General features: G+C 42.2%; 1 protein-coding gene across 1 annotated transcript in view; it reads right to left on the bottom strand.

Annotated features, from left to right (window-relative positions):
* Positions 1–465: 465 nt before the first annotated feature.
* Positions 466–25,889, bottom strand: part of lpcat1 (lysophosphatidylcholine acyltransferase 1) — a 31,372-nt gene continuing 5,948 nt past the window's right edge. The window contains exons 2-14 of the mRNA XM_078267627.1: positions 22,490–22,629; positions 21,246–21,460; positions 19,622–19,734; positions 19,423–19,483; positions 15,759–15,817; positions 13,087–13,121; positions 12,189–12,243; positions 11,424–11,506; positions 11,161–11,286; positions 5,208–5,361; positions 2,857–2,955; positions 2,639–2,780; positions 466–1,582 (exon numbers count right to left, since the gene is read on the bottom strand). Of these exons, the coding sequence (XP_078123753.1) occupies positions 1,455–1,582; positions 2,639–2,780; positions 2,857–2,955; positions 5,208–5,361; positions 11,161–11,286; positions 11,424–11,506; positions 12,189–12,243; positions 13,087–13,121; positions 15,759–15,817; positions 19,423–19,483; positions 19,622–19,734; positions 21,246–21,460; positions 22,490–22,629 (1,410 nt within the window). The 3' untranslated portion in view covers positions 466–1,454. The remainder of the gene's footprint in view (positions 1,583–2,638; positions 2,781–2,856; positions 2,956–5,207; positions 5,362–11,160; positions 11,287–11,423; positions 11,507–12,188; positions 12,244–13,086; positions 13,122–15,758; positions 15,818–19,422; positions 19,484–19,621; positions 19,735–21,245; positions 21,461–22,489; positions 22,630–25,889) is intronic.

The following is a 25,889-nucleotide window of genomic DNA, read 5'->3' as shown; positions in this document are numbered from 1 at the left end:
GTAGGTTTCTTTCATCAACGCCCAGGCTTAATCTGTCTATTTTTACCTGAAGGAATGAAAGGAAGGGATGAGGTAATGCTTTTCCTGTCCATCAGGTGGGCAGCGGTGCATGGGTGTTATGGTGTGTATAGTTTAGGGAGCTAGCACCACCATGTGGACTTAGGAAAGATGAACCATTATGAAAGCAATAGCAGGGAGGTATAGTCTGGAGAAATGTATCGGATGATCACCTAAAGTGATCAAAAGGGAAACACAAATAACTTGAACATAGAAACCACAATTGAGTAATTAAACAAAGTTATTAATAATACAATTTAAACAATGGGGGCTTTGTTAGTTCTGAGAACCACTGACTTGATCCATATAGAAGTCCCTTTGAGGACGTCCAAAAGTCACACCACCTTGAAGTGAATGTGTGAAAGCAGAGCTCCACCTAGTGGATTAAGACAGTAGGTGACAACAACACAAAAATGATTGTTTATTTTATTTGTAAAATGAATGCAATAGGAGCTTTGGTTTCTGCATTTAAGACTCTTGAAATGACACTTTACAGGAACATTGCAGCCATAAGGTATAAAATGTGTCAGTCCAGCATAAACCATCTGAGATCGATTTTTAAACCGGCGTAAAAATGCACGGTCTCACACTCGCGTGTAATATCTGTCAGAGGTTTAACGGGAGGATTTACTATATTATATTTACTATATATACTCAACAACCATCCTCTTAAATGTTTTTCTAAGAAAAACTAGACCGTTATTTCCCTTAAAAAGGTGGAGAAAAACTATTTTTGGAAACATTATAGACATTTAAAAAGATTAGGCATAACATTACTCATCATATTACAAAAAAACATAGCTGGATGATTTCATTGGTATTCCTTGTCAACTGTTTTTTTTGCAAGGGGTTGTAAATCTACGGCAGTGACACAGCTGCTTGAAGTTAAGGAATAATTTCTCTGGATTAAAGTAAGTGGCAGATTTTTCTAGTATTTGTTATGTAGTTTAGTGTCTTATCTGTCTTAGCACAGAATGGCAGCATGATTTATATCCTGATCCTTCTTACCTGAAATTAGGTTTCTATGTTTCTATGTGCACTGAGAGCAGCAGGATGTCCATTTGTCTGAGATCAGACAAAAGGGCTAAAAGAAAATACATATAATATAAAAAATAAATAATATATCTGCAGCGCAAAAAAACAAAAAAGTGTTTTTTATATCATATCATAATGGGGACAAAAATACAAAGGAAGGCAAAAAGAAAGTTTAGAAAAGAACTGAGATAAGCGATTCCATCTTGTGCTGCACTGACCTATCCTCACTTTGTTAATGCTCTGTCTATTTCTTTCTTTACCCTTACTTAAAAAGGCACAGAGGTGCTAGGAAAGCATTTGGAGATGCTGTTACATCGGCTAGAGAAGAGAGTCAATAGAATGGTTGCATTAGAGTCCATTCTTCAGTCCTCTTTGTTGTGCTTTTGGCCGTTGCAGCTCTTCGGCGGCCCGAATTTGCGCGGATGGTTTTCAAAATCGAGGCAATCCTGGACAAAGTACGGGTGCTGCTCTATATAATGATGAAGTTCATCTGCAAAAGGAGGCAAAACAGAAAATGGTGATAAATGTTATTACTACTGTCAGTGAATGTTAGGACTTTACATTATAAAACATGTCTGATATTGTTTTTATTTGTTTGGTAAAGAGGAGAAGAAAGCTATTATTTCCTATTTAAAAGGAGACATATCATGCTCTTTTTCAGGTTTAAACTTGTATTTTGGGTTTCTACTAGAACATGTTTACATGCTTCAATGTTCATTGTCACTTTTTTTTTTTTTCCTCGTTCCCGCTCTCTGAAACGCTCAGTTTTAGCGCATGTCACTTTAAGCCCCCTTCCCTAAAAAGCCCAGTCTGCTCTGATTGGTCAGCGTTTCCGGGTCTTCTGCATCTGCACTCTCAGCGCCTCTACATCGTCATTGTAGACGGGGAATGACTGTAACGGCAATGTAGCGGCACTTTCTACCAACACTATAGATCGTTAAGTTGTGACATCACAACCATACAGAAGTCCTGCCGGCTCGTTTGAAGACACCCCTCCTAAATACGGCTGTGTGCATTTCTCTGTGGATTGAGCCTTCTGATACTTCACACAGTATTCACAGTATTTATATAGCATTTCGACCTGCATTATAATAAATAAAATAAAATACATGGAAATCTTACTTTTTACAATATGGGGCCTTTATGGAGCGATGTATAGCATTTTAACAGCAATATGTTTTTTGTAAGAAGCATTAGTATAATTACTATGATTCCAAACCAGCTTCAAATCGTCTGTAGACTGCATTTTACAATATGTGGAAATCTGCCGGATTGTTTCATGTTAAACGGAGAAATTGCTTGTTGCTTATAAGAGAAAGAGTGTACAGAGTTTCCAGAAGAGACAGATGGTGGATGTAAAATCCTCAACAGACGGTACTACCTCTTCAGTAAAGCCAAGAAGAAATCAAATGTGATGGTGACAGCACGGAGGAAGCGGGGGACACACTCATGGATGCGTGTCAATCATCTCCACAATGGTCTCATATGTACAAAGGTATCATTATTCATTTTGTACTAAAGTAGAATGACACACACTGAGCCCTACCGTATGTGATCTTCGCTGAGTCAGGTCTGTTAAGCGCTAAAAACAGACCCGAAAGTTCCACCTCTTTCACTCCCAACATTATTTCCAAGATGGCAGCGAGCTCCTCCTCTAGGACGTACCCGTTCTCCTCGCTCTCATACATCTGCAGAACAACATATGTATTCAGTGCAATGGCATTCAACCTATGTCAAACCAGATTCAATGGTAAAGGTGCTTACCTTAAAGGCCAACTTGAGGGTCTCCATTGACTTTGACGGTCGATGAACGGTGGACAGAGCAATGACATAGTGTCTGATGTCAATCTGCCCATCACCACGCTGGGAAAAACAACATATCGTGAGCAGTAGCAAAGGAACAAATAGGATCCTGTATGAAAAATGTCATTTGTAATCATCTCTAGCTTAAAATCATGTAAACTCAACTGGAAAAACAGCATCTTGAATTTCAAAACACATTTTCACACAAAAGTTAAAGTTAGCTTGGTCGTTTATCAATGCAAAGCCCCAATCAGGGCTAATTTAACTTAGTGGCATTTAGCAGAGTTCCTATTCTCCACAGGGTGGAGCTGATCAGTCATTGTCAGACCAGTTCAACCCACGAAACATGTCAGCTATATGATAGAAAAGTAACAGCAGTGGTTAAGACCTTTGGGTGCTTTGTATCAGTGACACTGTGTCGTTATTAAACACTGAAGCGCTTTTAGGAAAGAGGTAGAGAAGACGTAATCTGAAACACTGCCCTGCCTAAATTATCACACACAAGACCTAAAAGCTAAAAAGGTAGGAAGGCCAAACTATTACATTACATGTCATTTAGCTGATGCTTTTATCCAAAGCGATGTCCAAGTAAGTGCTTTCAACCCTGAAGGTGCAAACTCCAGACAACAAGTAGTAAGTGCAAGTACATTTATGCTTTATATAAGCAAAACTACAAAGAGCCATATGAAAGTGCAGCTTCAAGAAATATATATACTTTTTTTTAATTTATTTTTTATGTTTATCCGAGGTGTAGTCGGAAGAGATGCCTTTTTAGCCTTCGGCGGAGAATGCGTAGGTTTTCGGCCATCCTGATGTCAATAGGGAGCTCAATAACTGAAGATGTATAAATCACTGTCAGGACACTTTAAATGATAACATGTTAAGGTATCAGGAACCTCACAAGGATGCATAAGCAGCAAACTTCTCCGATGTAACCAGGATTTCTAAAAACTTGAATAACTACTTGCTAACTAGTCTATATCCACGACGTTCCACTTCCGGGATTGCTCCTCCGGATTGGTGCCTCCGGAAATCCCACCGGATGTCACTCTTTTGAGCTGGATGTCCGTTACCTTCCACTTTCTTTGTGTTGGTATTCTAAACTCAGGTGGATTTCTGAGGACTATGGTTAACTGCTCCTCAGATCTCTGCAGGGTAAATCCAGACAGCTAGCTAGACTATCTGTCCAATCTGAGTTTTCTGTTGCACGACTAAAACAACATTTGAACGTACACGTTCCACCAAAACAAGTTCCTTCCAGATGCTATTTTGCAGCGGCACCGGGCTTCTGTCTGGCGCTTAGCACCGCCCAAGGCGATTGTGATTGGTTTACAGAAATGCCAATAAACCAGAGCAGGATTTTCTCCCATCCCGGAATGCTGTGTGGACTAGCCTAGAGTGCGGATCGGGCCACATTTTTCTGTCCGAGCCCGGTCTGGGTCCGACAGAGCAGTAACCCAGCCCGGCCCGAGCCCGACAGTCATTAAGATATTTATGTCCGAGCCCGACACAGTTAAAATCTCATTTTGTTCTCATACTAAGGACACACGTACGTTTGTAGGAAGGCATTCGTAAATGTCAACAGATAAGCGCATCAGCGCACACGGGGCAACAAGCGCACGTTAACACAGGCGCGCACCTACATAATAAGCTTTTTTAAATTTTAAATGTGCAATGCCGTATCGCGCTGATGTGACCGAGCCCGACCCGAACCTGAACATCATTTCTAAATATCTGTCTGAACCCGGCCCGGCCTGCAGGGTACCGCCGGGTCCCAATGGGCTCAGTTCAGGTATCCATCCTCTAGACTAGCCAGACCCTCCTCCGCCGCGCTGTGAAAGAAGGTCTGACAGTGCGAGACTGCCCGCTAACTAACTGCTGTAGGAGGCCATTGATACCATCAGCCCAAATATTTGAGCTGTTATGATTATCTGCTACATTCCCCTAATATTAGTGCCATGGCACTTAAAATACTTTTTTTTCTGTTCCTGTATGATCTGTTTTGCAAAGTGACTTCTCTCAATTTGATCTGAGGTCTGGCCTCTGGCTCAATATAAAAGGTATTTTAATGCATAAAAACAACTTCTTTTTTTGTGGCTAATAACTAAACATGACTAAAGTATTTTTTTATTAGAGCTCCCAAGGTTTAGAACATCGTGCTAACCAATGTAGCTGGACCAACATCATCTTGTAATCTTCACCTTTATAGTGTTACATATGTCCTCTTTTACCAGTTAACAAGTAATCTCATTATCTGGTACTTGCCTGTGTTTTTTTTATGAAAAAAACTGTAGCTGAATCTGTCTGTTTACCTGGTCAAAGAGGCTGTGGACTTGCGTGAGTGTGTCTGAAACTGGCAGGTTGAGGAACTGGGCAAAGTCCTCTAAACTCCGCCTGTCTCCCCGCAGCTTTCTGGCTCTTCTGGCCTGCTCCTCCAGCACATTGTCTGTCCTTCCTGCTCTCAGCCTGTTAATACACAGTGGACCAGAGAGGAAAATACAAAGAAATCACGGTCCCCTATCGGATCACAACAAGCCTGTTGCCTGGTTTGACGGTAATTAAGTTTTGAGCAGCACACCACAAAGCTTGTACAATCAAGCGTTTATCATTTTAGCCATATTTCAAAAATTCAATCCGTCTAAACTTTTTAAAAAGGCACAGAGACCATTTTACACGCCTTCATCTGTTCACGACAGGATTACTGCAACAGCCTCTTTACTTGCCTGAACCAAAAATGTATTGATGGACTCCAGACTGTACAGAACTCAGCTGCCAGGCTTTAAACCAGAACCAAGAGGCATGATCACATCACTCCTGTTCTAGCCTCTTTACACTGGCTCCCAGTAAGTTATGATAATTCATTATTCATTCATTTAATTTGACGGACTACTTTTAAGACTCTTCGTGGCCTCTCTCCCTCTCTGACCTCTCTGTGCTGTGCGTGCCAGTACGTACTTTGAGATCCACGAACAGAGGTCTATTGTCTGTTCCAGAGGCCCGGCGGAAGACTAAAAGGAAGGGACAGATTGTTGCAGTCCGGGCCCCGAGGCTCTGGAACAATCTGCCTGAGGATTTCAGATCAGCTGAGTCAGGGGTTTCTTTTAAGTCCCTTCTGAAAACATACTTTAATTGGAGAGCCTTTCATGATTTTACTGGAGTTTTTATTTCCTTTAAAAAAAAATGTTTTCTACACTGTATTACCTTGTGTACACTCATTTTTGTTTATTTAAAACCTGATGATTTTAAGACTTGTCGGTTGTATTTTGCTGCCGTGTGAAGCACTTTGTAACGCGGATCATGAAGAGTGCTCAAAAAAATAAAGATTATTATTATTAAATTATGAATACATAAAACGATGGTTACATACGTAACCGCGGTTCTATGAGTTTCGGATGACCGCCAGAGGCGTTGCTTTCAGCACCTGGATATCCATCGCACGCATGTGCAGGTCGAGTATTTGTATCAACAAAGTCACCTGTGACCTGGGTGACGTATGCCCTGTGCTCCGGCACAAAGGGCAGGCCCACCCAGGAAGTGACCTCTTGGCAATCTTCTCGTGGAAATTCCAAGTGACTGCCGAGCTCTGGCGGTCATCCGAAACTCATAGAACCGCGGTTACATACGTAACCATCGTTCTATTTCGTTTCTACCGACCGCCAGAGGCGGTGCTTTCAGCACCTGGATGGCTAATATCAACAAAGTCAGGAGGAATTGTTACCTGCCTGCTAGGGATGCTGCGAAGGTGTAGGAAGTACCGCTGCAGCCACTGGGTTATGTGGTACAACATTAACCCTGTAGAATCTAGCAAATGTGCAGGGTGAGGCCCATGAAGCTGCCGCACAAATGTCAGAGAGGGGCACGCCCCGCAGGACTGCCCACGATGTAGACACATTCCTGGTGGAGTGCCCCTGAACAGGAGAAGGGCTTGGAAGACCACTGCTCCTGTAAGCATGGCCGATGGTCTCAGCTATCCATCTTGACAGACGCTGTTTGGACAGGGCAAGGCCCCGTCTTGGCCCTGTATGCCAGACAAACAATGCGACTGACTGCCGGATTCGGGCGGTCTCCTGAAGATAAATCCTAAGTGCCCGTACGGGGCACAAAAGCTCCGTGCTCAACCCTAGTTCCGACCCCCGATCTCGGGGTTCAAAGGCTACCAGCCTAAGAGGATGGTTGATGTATGAGGACGAAAAGGTCTTTGGGAGAAAAGAGGGGTTCCGCCATAAGGTTACTCCTGTACCCCCCGGATGCCAATGCAGACACTCTACGTTCATGGAAAAAGCATGTAGCTCTCCTACCCGTTTTGCTGATGTAATGGCCAAGAAAAAGGCTGTCTTCATGGACAGCCAGTTCAACTCTATACCTGCCAAGGGGTTCAAATGGGGGTTTGCACAGTGCACGCAAAACAAGGGGCAAGTCCCAGGAGGGCACTGGGTTTCGCCGAGTAGGTCTCAATCGCTGAGCCCCTTTTAGGAAGCGGGTCACCAGAGTGTGGGACCAAATAGTCACTCCCTCCACTCTATTGTGCATAATTGAGGCCCCAATCAAGGAGTGACTGGAGAAAACTGAATATACCCGGTATGGAGCATTGTGTTGGCTCCTGATTTTGAGCTTGGCACCACTTGGCAAAAAGCTTCCACCTATTAGCATAGAGCACATTGGTGGAGGGTGCCCGGGAACTGTGAATAGTCTGCACCACTGCTGGCTCACAGAGCCCTAGCAATGGCTCTGGCCCTTCAGATGCTGTAGGGCAAGCAGAACCGCATGCAACTCCAACACATTTATGTGCTGCCCCTGCTGCCAACGATTCCATTGGCCTCTGACTGTCCGACATTGCCATACAGCACCCCACCCCTCTAGGGAAGCGTCTGTAGCCACTACTTCTCTGCGGGAAGGTATAGACCCTAAGGGGACACCCTGAACGAGACGCACAGACGGGTGAAAACCCTGGGTGCCAGCGAAATCCCAAATGGGAGCACATGGAACTGATATGCCCTTCCCTCGAACGCGAAGCAAAGAAACTGCCTGTGGTGAAGTGCAATGGGGACATGAAAATACACATCCTTCAGATCGATGCTAGTGAACCAGTCGTTCTGTCGAATGCCCTGTAAGACCTCTATAGTGCACAACATGTGAAATCTTAGTACCTTGAGATGGTCGTTGAGAGTGCACACCCCAGTGCAGCAATGAATTTCTCCTTTTGCCGTGTAACGGGATATGCGGAGCGATCGTGAGGTGTCCGAGCGAGCACACTCATGCACCACGATTGTCAAACAAAGGAAGACCCATTAAACCAGAGCAGCGGCAAAAGGACCGCTTCTTAACCAACTCAATTACGGGGTGGCTACTCTACGAGCACGCGCCGCCAACGCCAACCTTATCTCACGCTATAGTGTCTTAACAAAGAAGCAAAAGCTGAGCCTAAATGGCCTGCAGCCCAACAGCGTTAACAATTACAATAATAACTATAACTAATAAATGATACTCACCGCGCCATTAACTTATGAGCGCGTACCCAACAACTGGAGAGAGAAAAAAAAAAAAAAAAAACTCTGATGACTGACCGGGAGAATTTGAACGAACGCATTTAAAGCGAGACCACTACTGCATTCCATTACAAGAAAAGAAAGTTTGCAGGAGGGAATCTCCCCGTATCTTCGCCCTTCTCAGGAACGGCATGAACACCGACACAGCTGACTATAAGTCGGCCAAGCGGCGTGGCCGTAACACAACGTTAACTCTTCCTAACCCTTATGTAATGAGTGCAATCGTGTTAAGGTGGCTAGTCGCAGTCTTGTGGAGGGCGTATATTCACAGCTCCAACCCGTTTGGGTAACAAAACTCCCAGCAACGCCAAACTCTGTTTACTGACAACGCGAGAAGATGCAAGAGGTCACTTCCTGGGTGGGCCTGCCCTTTGTGCCGGAGCACAGGGCATACGTCACTGAGGTCACAGGTGACTTTGTTGATACAAACACTCGACCTGCACATGCGTGCAATGGATATGCAGGTGCTGAAAGCACCGCCTCTGGCGGTCACTAGAAACGAAATAGAACCACTTTCACTTTGATTGGCCTGCAAAACTTAAAACATCTTAAAGATTAAAGCAGATAAAGGATAAGTGAGTAATGTATTCATATTGTATTGTATATATTTAGGGGTACTCACACCCAGGCTACAATGGGTCTGATAGTTGGCACTGTCTCAGTTTGGCCTACTATTGCACTCTGAATTGAACTTTCTAATATATCGTGTTTGTTTTTAATATACAAACTATCAAATATGTATCTGCAAGACTTTATTTTTCTTCCTATAAAGATGTTGTCTTCATCACAACTCGATTAATTGGCTGTTGTTCTTATCATAAAAGCTCTTTCCAAAGAAAATAATTAATGGAGGGTACAAAAATAAATATCCAAACCATCCCTTTAAGTGCTCTTGTGAGAAGTCACTTGCTTACTTTGACGTCAAAGTGACACATACAGTACATGAATACAATTATGAGCACTTTGACACAACGGCTCATTTTTGAGCATAGCTAAATGAAACTCTTTCTGCATAAAATCTTACATTTGAAAAACGATACATAAATGCAGAAAAAAAGATAGCTGTTGAAGAAGCGTCTCTATGTATTTATACACATGACGAAGTGAGTCATATATTTCCTACAGAATAATGTGACTCACTTTAAAGACTCTTACTCAGTATATAATGAAAGAAATCATATTAATGTGTGTGCATACTACCCATGTAGTGCTAACAGATTATCTTAAAAGGTCCTATGACATGCTGCTTTTATATAGGCCTTAGTGGTCCCCTAATACTGTATCTGAAGTCTCTTTTATATAGGCCTCAGTGGTCCCCTAATACTGTATCTGAAGTCTCTTTTATATAGGCCTCAGTGGTCCCCTAATACTGTATCTGAAGTCTCTTTTATATAGGCCTCCGTGTGGCCTTGACAAACTGCCATGCTTTACTTGTTTGCAAGCCATGATGTCTATCTCTTTCTCATGGGCAGGCCAAATTCTCTGTGCGGGCAAAGCAAAGAAAGGGGAGGTAACCTTCCTCCTTATGACGTCATAAAGGGAAGATTCCAGATCGGCCCATCTGAGCTTTCATTTTCTCAAAGGCAGAACAGGATACCCAGGGCTTGGGTTACACCTATCGCCATTTCTAGCCACTGTGTGACCATAGGCAGGTCTGGGGGAACTCATATTAATGTTAAAAAAAAACAAAGTGAAATTTTCATGCCATGGGACCTTTAAAAGAGGTAACTGCTCCCTTATTAAAGCTAACTCGCAAAGAAGGTGAAAAAAGATTCCTCTTGAGTGTCTCTTACATTTATGTGCTCAAATGAGAAAAGCAAAATGACAGGTGATTTTATAAATACTCCTCAATAAAAACAAAATATGTAGGATTTCCTCCTCTATACCACTCATATCTTCTCTAATTAACCAAATAATTACATGACGTGCTTACGAGGGCTGGGATATGCTTTTGTCCCGATTCGATTCTTTCAGGATACATGGGCGCCGAAAAATACATATTAAAACATATAAATTATAGGGAAAAGAATTTAATTTAAAAATCGTCCCGAAAAAAAAAATATCACGATACATAAAACATTTTCCCCACCCCTCGTGATGCAGATATCTGAGAGTTCTTAATCTTAATGGCTCCGCTGGATATATAAACTGATTGCAGAAAACTAATATCTGTGACAATATTCAGTCTTGGCAGAAAATCTGTGCAACATAATATCAAACCTTCTACTCATTTGATTTGAATTGAATTGATTGAATCATAGTATTCATGATAAGGACCAGGAGCTCCATGTGTGTGTGTGTATGCGTGTTCTTGTTTAACTATATTCGTGGGGTCCAAAAACCGGGAATACAGTATACTTGTGGGTCCGGACAGCTTTAAAGGGCTGTTTGAGGGTTAAGACTTGGTTTTAGGATTAGGGTTAGAATTAGGTTATGGTTAGGGTAAGGGTTAAGGTTAGGCATTTAGTTGTGATGGTTAAGGTTAGAGTAAGGGGCTAGGGAATGCATTATGTCAATGAAGGGTCCCCACAAAGATAATGCCACAAACCTGTGTGTGTGTGTGTGTGTGTGTGTGTGTGCGTGTGTGTGTGTGTGTGTGTGTGCGTGTGCATGTGTGTCTGCCCTGCCACCAATAGGTATCTTCACCTTCAGTGACCGATTCTTGGATCACAACCCCCCTCCACCCAGTCCGACCAGTCGATCCAGTCCCTTCACTCACCCCAAGCGGCACACCAGCTGGTGGAACTCCAGCAGGCTGCTGAGGTCATGTATGCGCAGTGGGCCCCGTGCAAGGGTGATTTCACGGTCATCAAAGGACAAGTCTGTGAGTGGCAGCTCCAGTGCTCTAACAGGATGGAGGGAAAGAGTATATGAGGCTCTTTACACTTTGCCTGGGTGTTACAAACACCCAAAACAAGCAGGTGTGGATGATCAGGCGCTGATCAGAGACACTTATGCAAACACACTTACACATGCACTTACTTGGCCATGAGCTTTCTGACATTGTTGGCAAACAGGGCAGGGTTTTCCTTTTCCTCTTTTGATGGAGTATAAATAGGCAAGTACTAAGGAAAGAGAGAATGTCAACTTAAAAGGGATAGGGAGAAGCAGACGGGTGTCCAGGCACAGAAGCTAAGCAATGCACTGCTGTGGACGGGGGCAGCAGCTAAACGTGTTCGAGCCACCTTAGAAAAATCAATAATAGTTTAAGTGTACGCTATATTTAGAATATTTTCACCGCTTTACATTTTGACAAAAATTGTAATTCTGCGTCGCACAACATGGAAGTTGCTGGTATACCACTGTATCGATCGGTTTGTCTGTGTGTTGTGGGACTTTGGTGTTTTAAAGGGTTAGTTCAGAGTCAAAGTCAGACAATAAAACAGCCTTTGCAGGCATCGGTATAGCAGCAACTTCTGTGTTCTGTGAGGTCAAATTAATGTCTTTGTCAAAATTTTAGATTTCTTTTTTTTTTTATGTGGCTGAGCTATGTTTTGATGCTTCCCCGTCGACCGATCTACTTTAGGTAATACACTGACTTTGGATAGTTACTTCATACAACCCCAATATCCTTTTAATGAAACTGTGTACTAATACACGCTATAAAAATAAATATGGGATTACACATATCACATTCTTTCCAAACTGAGAGCAATAGTAGCTTAAATATGTGAAGAAGACTGAAGATACTGTACCAAAGAAAAGTAAACACAATTGAACTGACTTCAGGCTTACTAAACCTCTCACCTCTATATCCATGGGATTATGAGGTTGGCATAGAGTGAGCCATAAGATCTTGAACCTGGAAGACAGAATAGTTGGCTTTGTCTATACATGACGAAATAGTATCGGGAAGAGAAAAATAATATGATGGATGGAGACGAGAGATACAGGAGATAATGGAGGTTTCTCTACAGCGTCCTACTGTGTTCATTCTTAATGGAAAAACAGGTCACTGGTGTTTTAACTACATACTTAACTGACGGCAGTAGAAGCTGTGTGTGTGTGTTCTTGTTTAACTACATTCATGGGGTCCAAAAACCGGGAGTCCAGTATATTTGTGGGGTCCCGACAGCTTTGTGGGGCCAAAATGCTGGACCCCACAAGTTTAAAGGGTTGTCTGAGGGTTAAGACTTGGTTTTAGGATTAGGGATATAATTAGGTTATGGTTAGGGTAAGGGTTAAGGTTAGGCATTTAGTTGTGATGGTTAAGGTTAGAGTAAGGGGCTAGGGAATGCATTATGTCAATGACGGGTCCCCACAAAGATAGGAAACACACTGTGTGTGTGTGTGTGTGTGTGTGTGTGTGTGTAGTTCTTGTTTTGCTATATTCGTGGGGTCCAAAAACCGGGAGTCCAGTATACTTGTGGGGTCCCGACAGCTTTGTGGGGCCAAAATGCTGGACCCCACAAGGTTAATGCTCTGTTTGAGGGTTAAGACTTGGTTTTAGGATTAGGGTTAGAATTAGGTTATGGTGAGGGTAAGGGTTAAGGTTAGGCATTTAGTTGTGATGGTTAAGGTTAGGGTAAGGGGCTAGGGAATGCATTATGTCAATGACGGGTCCCCACAAAGATAGTGAAACAAACGTGTGTGTGTGTGTGTGTGTGTGTGTGTGTGTGTGTGTGTGTCAAAGACAAACACTCACGCTGCAGGACCTTGCCACGTCCATGTAACAGTATCCTGCGGAGAGGAAAGAGAAAGAGGAAATGGTTTAGAGAGAACACAGAAACAGGAGGTCAATTTCCTACTTTTCTAACTTCCTGGAACTACCGTTATTTTTGGCAGTTGTGTGTGTCTGTAGGTTTTGAGGATGGCTGAAGACCAAGTCACAGATGCGCATTACTTCTGACTAATGGCTAAATACTTTGATGCGGATTTATACTGATACTTGTTGCAACACTTTTTAGTCAGCATCTCAAATTACACTTCCATTGTAAGTGCTGCAGTTCGGCATTACTTAAAGTCCCCCTCCACCCAGAAATGTGTTGTGGTTATTGTTCTTTCACTTGGGTCTTTGAGCTTCACCGAGCAGATGGATGGATGTGCAGTTTGACACTAGAAGACTCTGTTTCACAGTCATCTGCCTTGCTCCCGTTACATTTCAGTTTAACACGTGTTTTGATCATGACTTTGTTACATCACAACTACAGTAGTTTGGAGGCCAATCATGATCCAGTATGCAACTTACACACAAGTGTGGTGTGGGAACGTGTTGCACCAAGCGCACATACCTACACTGAGGGTAACAGCAAAGTAGGAGACACTGGAATCAATTTCCTGTCAAATATCAATATTTTTTATAAGTGTGTCAAATATCAGTGCTGACTTTTCTGATCAATATGCACATACAACTCTTTCATTGTGACATGATAATGTAACTTTCAACATAGTCGGATAGGGGGAAACAACTGATTTTACACATTAGGTCCGTCAACAAGTTTGGGAGTAGAGTTGGGTTGATTTCCAGTTACTGTTCTAATTATACTGGTCCGGTCCTGTGTACGAGCTGAAACCGGTTTGATTTTAGACAAACCGGATGAACAGGCATTCGTCAAAAATCTGTGCGTGGTTAGAAAGGAGCTTAACAGAACTTCGCAACCTGCGCCTCATCTCTGCTAAAGGGTAGAGTCTTGAGGCTACATTAGCCGCTAATAGCATATTATGTCTGAGGGCCCTATCTTGCACCCGGCCCAGCGCAAAGCCCGATGCAAGTGTCTTTGCTAGTTTAAGACCGACGCAGTTGTCAATTTCCCGTCCAGCGGCCACATTGTTTAAATAGCAAATGCACCTGCACCCATCTTGGCGTCCATGGGCATGCTGGACTTACAGGGAGGTGTGTTCAGGTGAATTCTTAGCGTATTGCTATCTTGAGGAAGCGGGAAGTGATCGCGCCATTGAACAACAAAAACCTGGTCTAAAGTCAATAGCGCAGCATTTCATTGTTATTTTAACAGCAAATTAGTGAAATGTGCCTAGGCTTATGCACAGCGCGCGCACACACACACACACACACACACACACACACACACACACACATAATAGCAATGCGCCAAGGTACAAATGTGCCTGGCTTTTAAAGGGAATGGGAGATGACACTCTGATTGGGGCGTAACATGTAATACACCAAACACACCTATGAATTAATGAAGACACTAAGTACAACCCTTTTGAACCATGCGCATGGACCCTTTTTTTCCACCATCAAACTAGCAAAAGTGGATTTGTACACGCCCTAAACGCACCTGCGCCATGTGCTTCACGCTGTGCGCTTAGATCGTTAAAATAGTATTTATAAAAAGTATTTTGATTTTCCACTGTAGGTGTTTGACACAGGATGACCAAACCGTTATCGGTTCCCTGTCAGTACTTCACATGTACCTACCTAAGTGAACAGAACACTAAACTGTTAATGCAGGAATGTATTATTTTCTGCTTTAAACGGGCCGTAAAAAACCAAACGTGTGAACACAGCTTAAGATTGATAAAAAAAAAAAAAAAAAAAGCATACAGATCAATCCAAGGCAATGCAGATAACATTTACAACAGGCCCATGCAGGACTTATACTAGCTTCTCTTCCTGCTTGCTTGTGTTGCACAGGTGAATTATAGATTCAGAAAGTTGAATAGGTTTTGATTTGGCTTACTAACAATCAGGATTTTGTGTGCTTTGGTTTCAATGCTTGTGGCTGGTTGTATTGGCTGGATTGTTTACTGGCATTTCCATTTCCAGTTGCAAAGCCACCCTACAGCTAAATGAACACATGGAAACAGATGGAATGGAAACACTTGTGGTGGTGTAGAAACAAAGAGTCTTATTCAGGTTTTCTTTGCCTCACTTAACTGCCTTGCACTGCCACGCTGTCAGTGAAAGTCAGCACAGTGACTAAACTCAGCACAAAGGGAAACAGTGACAAAAGCTTTATGGGGAGACAGACAAAAAAAACTAGATAATAGGAACTGCATAATTCATGAGAGAGTCAGGAGAGGTGCTGAGAGAGAGACATGACACCTGTGTGTGTGTGTGTGTGTGTGTGTGTGTGTGTGTGTGTGTGTGAGACAGAGAGAGACAGATAGGATGAGAGAGAGAAAGAGAGGGATGAAATATCACCCTACTAGAACATGAAGTCATTCAACACAAGAGGGGCACATACTGTACAAACATGAGAGGATGAAACCATGACATCACAGGCGTTTGTCAGTATGTGTAGGTTTGAGTACATGGTGTATGTACTGTATGGCTGGAGTCAGGCTCTAAACTTGACCTATGTCCCAAGTATGGGGCAGATATCCAAACGACTCAAAAGAAAGTGTGTTTACCAGTTTGTTTGGGTAGCGTAGCACCACAGGCTGCACTGGGACTCCTGGTATAAAAGCCCCTGAGAAAGATAAGAGAGTAGGGAGTTGGATTAGGGAGGTGGTGAGAAGACAAAGCTTACAAAATGAAATTACACACGTACTAAATGGTTTTGGCCACAGGGTTTTCCACAGATTTGAACTGACTTTTAAACAACAGAGAGAGGGCAATGTACTGGGCTGAGTCGTGTACCAGGTTAGATGAATGACAAGCTCCCAACCTGAGGATAACCTCCAGCCCAGGCAGACAAGCTCTCTATTGAAATTCTATTACGTCCTGCTGACAGATGAGCTGACAGATGAGCTGATACAAGCTACATACTGTATTTATTACTGGAAAAGGCCCTATTCAAGCTACTGTGTGAGCTTTGAATAGGTGGGGATGGGCTGGGATGAGAGCAGTGGGAGTTAATCAAAAGCAGTAAAGTTGTGGTTCGGTAAAACCAAAACAATGAGCTGATGATGCTAAAATGCTCCGTAAAGCTGAGGGGAACTGCACAGACACGTAACAATTATATGTTGTTTGGTTACTGCAAGTGATTCCCTTCACATTACACATTTTCAAAATTAATCATATAGGATTTAAGGCTGTCCTGGAGAAAAAAATAAATCTTAGTCGACTAATACTCATATGATTTTGAAGACTAATCTTATTAGTTGATTTAATCGACAGATGTAAAATGTAGATGTAACTGTGAAATTGAGTTTCTCCACAAAGAATCGTGCAAAAGCACAATTTTAAATCTTGTGTTTACCAGAAATGTGCTTATAGAAATAAGTAATTTAGCATCTAAAAAGCATTTTAAAAATGACTCATCGACTAAAGAAATCTTAGTTGACTAAAGGCTCTGACGCACCAACCCGACGGCCGACCGTCAGGAGGAAAGGCAGTCGGACTGACTGACTGCCTCCCCGAGTTGGTCCAAAAAGTGCCTCGGAACACACCGAAGCGGCACCGACTTGAGCGTACGTTCTGCGCGTGAGCGAGACGTAATACGTCTCCATAACAGCAGGTGGCACTAAATCTGTATTGTCACCCAAAAAATTGGAACCGGCAGCTGATTGGACGAATGTGTCACGTGGGTCTGGCTGCTCCCGGATTTTATTAGTAGATCGTTCACCGAAACGTATTTCTGAAAACATTTTAAGTGAGAAATAGGCCATGCAGTTGCTGAATCTGTCTACATTTCAGATCGACAAAGGTCAGTTTGAAAATTTTCGTCAGATATTGAGAGGCGTTAGTCACGCTCATCCCGCTCGTCATTTCCGTGTCAGCGCACCATCCAATCAGATTGGCCATTGAGTCGGACTGCCCGCCTTCAAATTCAACAAGTCAAATCGGCCCAAATGAAGGCCGACAGCTCCTCCGACTGACGAAGGCACGGAATACACCGAACTGACTCGAGTCACCGACCTCGCCAGACTGTCTGACGGCCGATTATCGGATTGGTGTGTCAGAGCCTTAAGATCAAAACGACAGATTATTCGACTAATAAACTGAGAGGGAGCAGACTTAATAGAATTATTGATTTGTGCAACTTTAACTGACATAGTTTTTTAAAAAGATAACTATTCTTTCAGATGATATAAATATCTTATTATTGTGAATATATTATTTAGGGATAAAACTAAATAAAAAGACATAATCTGTTTAGCATTATCTAGAAAGGAAATATACAGTTGTGCAACTACACAACCCATTTTGTAAAAGTTTAATTAAAAAGTAAAATTACAAGGAAAAGTAAAACTTAAAGAAATGAGGTTAAAATATATTTAACCACCTGGCCTCAAGATGTGTAAACATGTTTGTTAGTAATGGGTGAGGTTCTACCAGTTTAACACAACCTCTGGAGCTGGTGGAGTAAAAAGGTGGAAAATTAAACATGGAAGACTTCTGAAAAGAACAATATTGGCCCCAAATATTGGTCTAGCTGCACACGAGACTGTGAAAGAACATGAGATTGATCACGGTCTACACCCTCTGAATAATAATGTGACTACAGTAAGGGGACAGACAGGCAAGTGACGATTTAATGAAAAGGACTTTTGAAAACGACAAAGGACTGGAGGTATCTGCAGATCACGTCATGCACAGGTGGCACCATGCACATTAAAACACAGACACACGTATACATACATACTGCCCTGTTGTGCTGGGAGCCAGTGAAGAGACATAACTAGAGTAGACACAGCCAGATAGGACTGGAAACGCACAACAGACAGATCAAGCTGGACAAACACACAGACACACGCATACACAACCAATGCAGGACAGAGTGTGACCAACAAGGCTTACTGGGAATGACAGAATTACAGACTGGAAGAAAGGGGATTAGACAGAGCAGGCGGGGAACAATGGCTGACAGCATAACACACACGGGATGCGAGCAGAAAAACAAGCCCCCGAAAGAGATGGATGCAACAGTTACGTGTCCTGTTGAAGTGTCCCTAAGCAAGAGACACTGAACTCAAACCTGCTGGGCCAACATTAAATGAATACGCCCTGACAGCTAAACCTGGAGTTGACAGCTATGCGCTCAACTCCTTGCAAATTAAATTAAGACTGAAGTGATCACACACAGCCTCTCCAATAACACACAGACACACCCTTGTTTGGAAATTACCAAAAACCACAACCAAATACTGTTCCTAGCTGTGGTTTGGACAATGTTTCTGTCAGCTACTCTGCATTATATTGTATATGTATTAATATTATTCTGCTCACCACCTGTAAATACATACAGTAAGAAACAACACCTTTGGACTTACATGTGTGTTGGTTGAACAAGACTAATGCCAATGCCTACACTTGCAGTATTTGCGAGTATTCAAGTGCCTACTTGTGTGATGTTGCTTCATTAATAAGGACATCTCGTATCTCATGCAAATACAAATACTGGTCATGGCTCAATTGAGCTCAGGTGTTTTTGTTGGAACATATCAATGAAGACAACAGTTTTACAGATACAATCAGATGACAGTAAAACGCACATTCAGGAGCTGAGAGGAGTAATATAAAAAAAAAGCAATTGATTTGCATAATCTAGGGTATACTGTACTTAAAAGCACCATAGCATGATATGTTGAATACTTTGTCTGATGAACATGTTTCTCATTCAGTCAAATCTTTAATAAAAAAAAGGATATTTATTATTTATGTCGACCGTGTCGGATATTATTCTTATCAGTCCCATCGAGGTGAATTCATCATGTCATAAACTATGATTTCTTCATGTCTGCTGATTAATGTCAGTCATAAAACCAGCCTATAGGTGCATCAGCGCTAACTGATGGCGCCAACTGGACTGTTGTGGTTCAGCAGACCGCGGTGAAATGAGGGATACACGTATCTCTGAATACTGCTCTGAAGCGGTGTTAGGAAAGGTGTGGATTAAGTGTGCTCTGTGTTGGCAATTGGTAATCTGCCCTTGCATGAACATGCACTGAAATGCTCAAAACCACTTATGAAATGATAAGTTATTATCACACGTTAATGCTATTTGCTGTAATGTGAGGAATAAGAAACAACCATGTTTACAATAAAATGTCACCACAAAAAGGTTGTTCCAAATTGGTAGGGACGGACACACACACGATGCCTAAAGCAGGAAGGGGATTGAACACATACCAGCCTTGAACAAGATGAGCCCCGACCGGTTGGTGCACGTCCCTTCTGGGAATATCATGATCTGGAACACACACACACACACACACACACACACACACACACACACACACACACTTGTTCATTGTTTATAAATTGCCCTTGATCTTTGTGAGCTGAAGTCAGATGCGTGTTTCTCTGTGTGCACCATCATGCACGTTACCTGAGGCCACTCCCCTCCAGACTGGGCTCTCCGGTTGATCTCCTCGACAGTTTTTCTTCTGGAATCCTGATCCGACCGAAACACAAACACCGGCCTGATGTAGCTGATCAGAGCTGGCAGTATGATGGTGAAGAGAGAGAGATTTTAAATGTATGCCAGCACAAGAGAGAAAACACAAATGTGTGAGTAAGTTCATCTTCAGCACTTTTCAACTAGAAGAAACTAGAATATTTATTTTATATTTATTCAAGCTATTAATGCCAGTCAAGGGACTGGTGTTGGAAATTAGCTTTAGCTGTATATATGTATATGGTATGAGACTAGATATCGTCTTAGATTTTGGTTATTTTGATATGACATAAGTATTGTATTTTCCAGGTTTTAAAGGCTGCATTACAGTAAAGTGATGTCATTTTCTAAACTTACCAGACTGTTGTAACTGTTCTATTATTTTCCTTTACACACTTAGTCATTATATGAACATTACTGATGATTATCTATCTAACATCTCATTGTGTAAATATTTGGTGAAAGCACCAATAGTCAACACTACAATATTGTTGCGGTATCGATATCGAGGTATTTGGTCAAAAATATCGTAATATTTGATTTTCTCCATATCGCCCAGCCCTAGAGCGCACACACCTGTGGGAGAGCTTCATAGAATAGAAACACCAGCACTGCGGGCTGGTGGCCAGCGACAGCAGTCCTGGACAAACCTTACTCCCTGTCTCCGGAGCTGCCGTCTGCTCTCCTCCCGGCGAAGTAGTGTCTTAGCGGCGGTGAGTGAGGCAGAGGAACCACAGGCTGCGCTAGCTAGCTAATTTGTGTCTAATTTGTGGTCTGATAAACAGTAAATTCATCAAATTCAGTGTGCCATATCGCTAATTTCCAACCTACTGTAGCTGTCATACTATGCCGAACCTGACTTTTTTTTCTTTTTCTTCCCCAACCTGAAAGTTTCTCTGGAGAACACAAAAGTATTTATCTTTTTCTTTTCTCCCCCATGTCCCGTTAGGGTCTCTGTAGCAGTTCAACATGAGTATAAAAAAAACATTGTGTAGTTCAAAGTGTATCTGGCTTTAAAAAGGGGCACTAGGAGTTCCTGCATGGTCACTTCTGTTGACGTTCCAAGTCAATTTCAAACAAAACAGAGCAAGCTCCCCCCTCCCCCAATGTTTTCGTAACTGTCATGACTAACTGACTGTCACTAATCCCCACCCCCTCCCCCAACCATCTTGTCGGTGATTGGCTGGAGTGGTTTGTTGTATTTTGGTGCCTATCTTGTGCCTCTAGTGTTTGTTTGACGTTTACGACCCCTGTGTGTTCTCCCGAGACCGGGCTTTTTCACAGTGTGTTCAGGGGGCAGGCAGCTAGCGGATCAAGGAGAGATGCCTACTTTGAGACAAAAATGAAATAGCACTGAAACCATGCAGGAACTCATAGTGCAGCTTTCAACTCTTTTAATATTACAGTCTGGTAACGTCTACACAACATTTGAAATCATGTGCCAGCAGTTTGCATGAAATGGAAGATGTGTTTTAGGTTATTATGGCACATAAATGTTGTTTCTTTCGGTGGATCAATGGGTCAAAGAGGTGATGGAAAAAGTGTAATTACTCACTGCCCCAGACGGGAATGCTCTTGCTCTCCAGTTTGGTGACTATGGAGCACATGGTCATGGTGACTGGGATGGCATCAAAGTAGGAGGAGTGTGGTGCCACAGTGAGGATGGGAACTTCAGAGGCTGCTGCCCGTTCCCCTTTCACCTTGATCCAATGGAAACCTCCGCAAAACCACATGGCTCGCATGATCACCCGTAGACACAGGTCAATAAACCTGATAATAAAAAATTTAAAGTGTCAATTCACAGATCTATGCACTGTATGCATTTGCAAATTTGCCTACACACTCGCAAATCTCAATATGGATTCGGTTTTGGTTCCATATGGTTTTTTTACACATTTAAAAATCTGATTACGCACACAGTTTATTTAACACATTTGCAGATTCCTGTACACATTATCAAATCTGAGTACGCATTTAGAGATTATTTTACACAATTGTGCTGACAGCACAACTCTATACACACATTTACAAATAGTTTTGCTCCATTAATGGCCTCATATTAATCCAGTTGCTCTAATCTGATCACTCACTTCAAATAGGTTCATATAGCTCCTATGGATACAGTATAATCTAAGGCTGTGCAATGAATCAAATTTTGATGGCCATTTGGTTTCCTAACGATCACAAAACCAAGCTAATATTATTTTGCATTCTGCAAGTTAACTCTTAATTTGTCTCGTGTTCTGAAGATGAAATCAAAAAGTTTACCGGGAAAAGAATTAAGGGAAATTTCACAGTTTATGTTGTTTTCACTGTTGATTTGTTTAACTGCTTTTTAAAATTTAATAAATGCAACATCTTTACAAAAGTCAATGAGTAATCAAGTTAAATAATCTTGATTTTAATATTGGCCAAACTAATTGTGATTATGAATTGAGCAGCCCTAGTAGATTAATGAAATTAAATTAGCAGACATAAATCCTTTTCAGTACACACCAATAAAAAAAAAATCAGCAGATAAGATAGACTTTATTAATCCCACCATGGGCAAATTCCTGTTTTACAAGAGTGGTTATCAAAAGGGCTTGTTTGTTTCAATGGGTTTATCATAAGGCTATTTACAGGATGCTGTAATTTTCACACATTCCTGTATAATCCCCATCACACACACACACACACACACACACACACACACACACACACACACACACACACACACACACACACACACACACACACACACACACACACACACACACACACACACACACACACACACACACACACACACACACACACCTCCTCCACCACGGCTGTGGCTCAATGACAAAATCAGAACGTCCCAGGGCGGCTGTGAAGGCGAAGGGCCACGCCAGCAGCATGAGGGAGGACACCAGCAGCAGCCGAACGGGAAACACTGTAACTGACATCAGTCCTATCTGAAGACAGAGAGAGAGAGAGAGAGAGAGAGAGAGAGAGAGAGAGAGAGAGAGAGAGAGAAAATAGAGAGAGATATGAGCCGTCACATTGGTATCATTCCACTGCACTTCCACAACACTGTCATTTGACAGTGTTCTCCTATTCAGCATAAGAAAATGCCTGCAGCACGTCCTACTGCATCAAGACAAGGAGAAGCATATTCCAACAATCACGCTCTAAACACAAACCCCTGGAGCTCACACTGTACATGTCCAGTATGTAAATGTTTAAATATTGCCAAAATGAAGACTGAAAAACAGAACTATTTTGATACAAACATTTAGTCTCCATGTGGCAGATAGCCACATAGATATACTTTTTTAATTATATATTATTTAAATGTAATATTTAGTGTTTAATAAATAATTGTTAAATGTAGTACAGAGTCTGTAGTCTATCGCACAAATACTCGACAAATGCTGCAAACATTTGACAGCCAGTACAAATTTCCTGGGAGAACATGGGTGAAAGACGACATACTAAAGGAGGTCAAAGACATATTGTGGATATTTAAAATGTCTTCCAGTTCCAGTGTTAAATATTCTTTAGAAATAAAAGTTTATTGATCTTTGAAAAGGTGTACCTGCATTATTATGCCATTATCATTATATTAGATGAAAATGGTCTCAGAACGACAATATTATCGTTTATCGCGATAATTTCTGGGACAATTTATCGTCCAGCAAAAGTTGTTATCGTGACAGGCCTAGATCAGTCTCCTCAATAGGGTGGAGAGAACAGCAGAAACACTTTCCCAGAAATATTTAACCTCCAGGCAGTCCCAACCCATGTGAATAACTGCCAATGTACAATAGTTTATGTTGATTTATGAGGCTTTTAATTTGCTGTCTTTAAATATCACAAGGAAGTTTATCTGGTTCGTAGTTACTTTTACATGATCCCATGAATTCTCTGTTCCCTTAGTCAAGTCAAGTGGGTTTTATTGTCATTTCAACAAATTTCCTTTGTATATAGTGAGACGAAACAACGTTTCACCATGGATCAAGTGGTGTCACACATTTAAAATATATGAAAACGACATTATATACAAACGACATTATATACAAATGACATTCAAGAAAGGCTACATTTAGTGCACACACATTATAGACTTTACATAAAGTGCAATTACTACTTAAAGTAGAGCATTTAAGAGACAAGGGACAGGACAACAGACAACAAAAAGACATGCATAAGTAGACTTGTAACAGAGCACTGATTGAGGTAGGATATATAGAGTTTTAGCAGCATAAAAAAAGGTGCAGGATTGCATTTCAGTTCTGTGTGAAACAGTCTGACTGTTCGTTGGACAGTCTGGCGAGGTCAGTGACTCGAGTCTGTTCGGTGTGTTCCGTGCCGTCGTCCGTCTGAGGGGCCGTCATCCTTCATTTTGGCCGATTTGACATGTATAATCGGTGGGGCGGGCACTGCCGGCAGTCGGACTCAAATGACCCATCTGATTGGTAGAGTGCTAACCCGGAAACGGGGAGCGGAATGAGCGTGACTAGAGTCTCTCAAAATCTGACGAAAATCTTTTAAACTGACCTTTGTCGATCTGAAATGAAGACAGATTCAGCAACTGCATGGCCTATTTCTCGCTTAAAATGTAAATGTATGGTATAAAATGTATAGTACAATATGAGATCGTATTCTGAACAAGCCGCCATGACAGTCTGTCTTTGAATTTGAAATTTGAAACCAGACCCACGTGACGCGTTTGTCCAATCAGCAACCGGTTTTCATTTTTGGGCGACAATACAGATTAGCGCCGCCTGCTGTTATGGAGACGTATTACGTCTCGTCGCTTTGGTGTGTTCCGAGGCACTTTTTTGACCAACTCGGGGAGACTGATCAGTCCAGCTGCCTTTTCTGCTAAGGGTCGGCCATCTGGTTAGCGTGTCTGCAGCTTAGGCACAGCTAAATTAGCCTGGTCCTACCAGACTCTCGTACATTTCATTTGTGCAGAGAGTCTGGCCACTCTCACTCAAGTGTTAACTTCCTTTAAAACTATTGGATCTGCCCAGAGCCACTCTAGAGCTGCCATAACCAATCGCTAACGTTAGGTCGTGACGTCGGCTTGGCAGCGCTAGCATTAGCCTTAGCCAACTCCTTCACCACTAACGGAGCAAGCTGGAAAATCTAACTTTTCCCGAACCCCGTGGGGAGGAGGGCCACAACATCATGGCCACCAACAAAACTCAGCAAAGATCTGTTCTTGCTCGGGCTTTAACTACAACTACAACTCAAACTAGCGCACGACCTCAATGTCATCGTTCTCAGCCACTCCCTCTGTTAACTGATTGGACCGGTAAAGATTTGGCCGGAGAAAACCCGCGAATATACCGCAAACCCAGACGGAGTACTGAAGGAAAATGAAAATTGAGCGGAAGTACGTAGGAGGGCTGAGCCAGGCTACAGCTAAATGCTATCAGCATGCTAACACGCCCACAATTTATCTGGGAACCATGAACGTCTGTGCTAAATGTTGCACCACTGCTGGGACTGACTGACTAAGAGACAGATGGATGTTGCTGTCCCTAGACCAATGTTGACTGAATAGCGAAACATCTTTCCATTTTAAGGTGGGATTTTTACTTGGAATAATTTACCATTACACACAAAATCCATAACATATTTTAGTTTATTTTTGAAATCTTGCTTGTTATGTCCCCTTTAATAATTATAAATCAATGTGACGACAATGATTTTATTACGGTTTTTGTTTGCCATTTGTCAGGTCCCTCTTGATAAGGACGATGCCTCTCAAGACGTTATCCTGTAAACAAAACAATTGTTCAGAAATGTAGGGGTTTGCTGACCGTTTGGTATTATCAGACAAGGGGTTTTGCATAACACCAGTGACATTTTACTGTACAAATAGTAAGGTAGGAAAAAAGATAACCCAACTTTGCAAACAGTGCATGAGGCTACGTTCAATGTAAGGTCATACAGTTTAAAAAGGGATAGTTTGGATTTTTTGAAGTGGGGTTGTGTGAGCTACTTCTCCATAGTCGGTGCATTACCTACAGTAAATGGCGGTCAGCACGCCCCCAGTTTGGAGAAGCAGGCAAGAGTACCGACACAGAAGCTAAGCAATGTACTCCTGTGGACGGGGGAAGAAGCTAAAAATATTTCAGCTACCATTACAAAAAATATATAATCTATATTAGTTTACTCTATATTCAGAATATTTTCACCGCTTTACCTTGCTGTCAGCCCT

Source organism: Sander vitreus, chromosome 14 (genome assembly GCF_031162955.1).
Source record: "Sander vitreus isolate 19-12246 chromosome 14, sanVit1, whole genome shotgun sequence".
NCBI lineage: Eukaryota > Metazoa > Chordata > Actinopteri > Perciformes > Percidae > Sander > Sander vitreus.
This window is presented reverse-complemented; position numbering and strand designations above follow the sequence as displayed.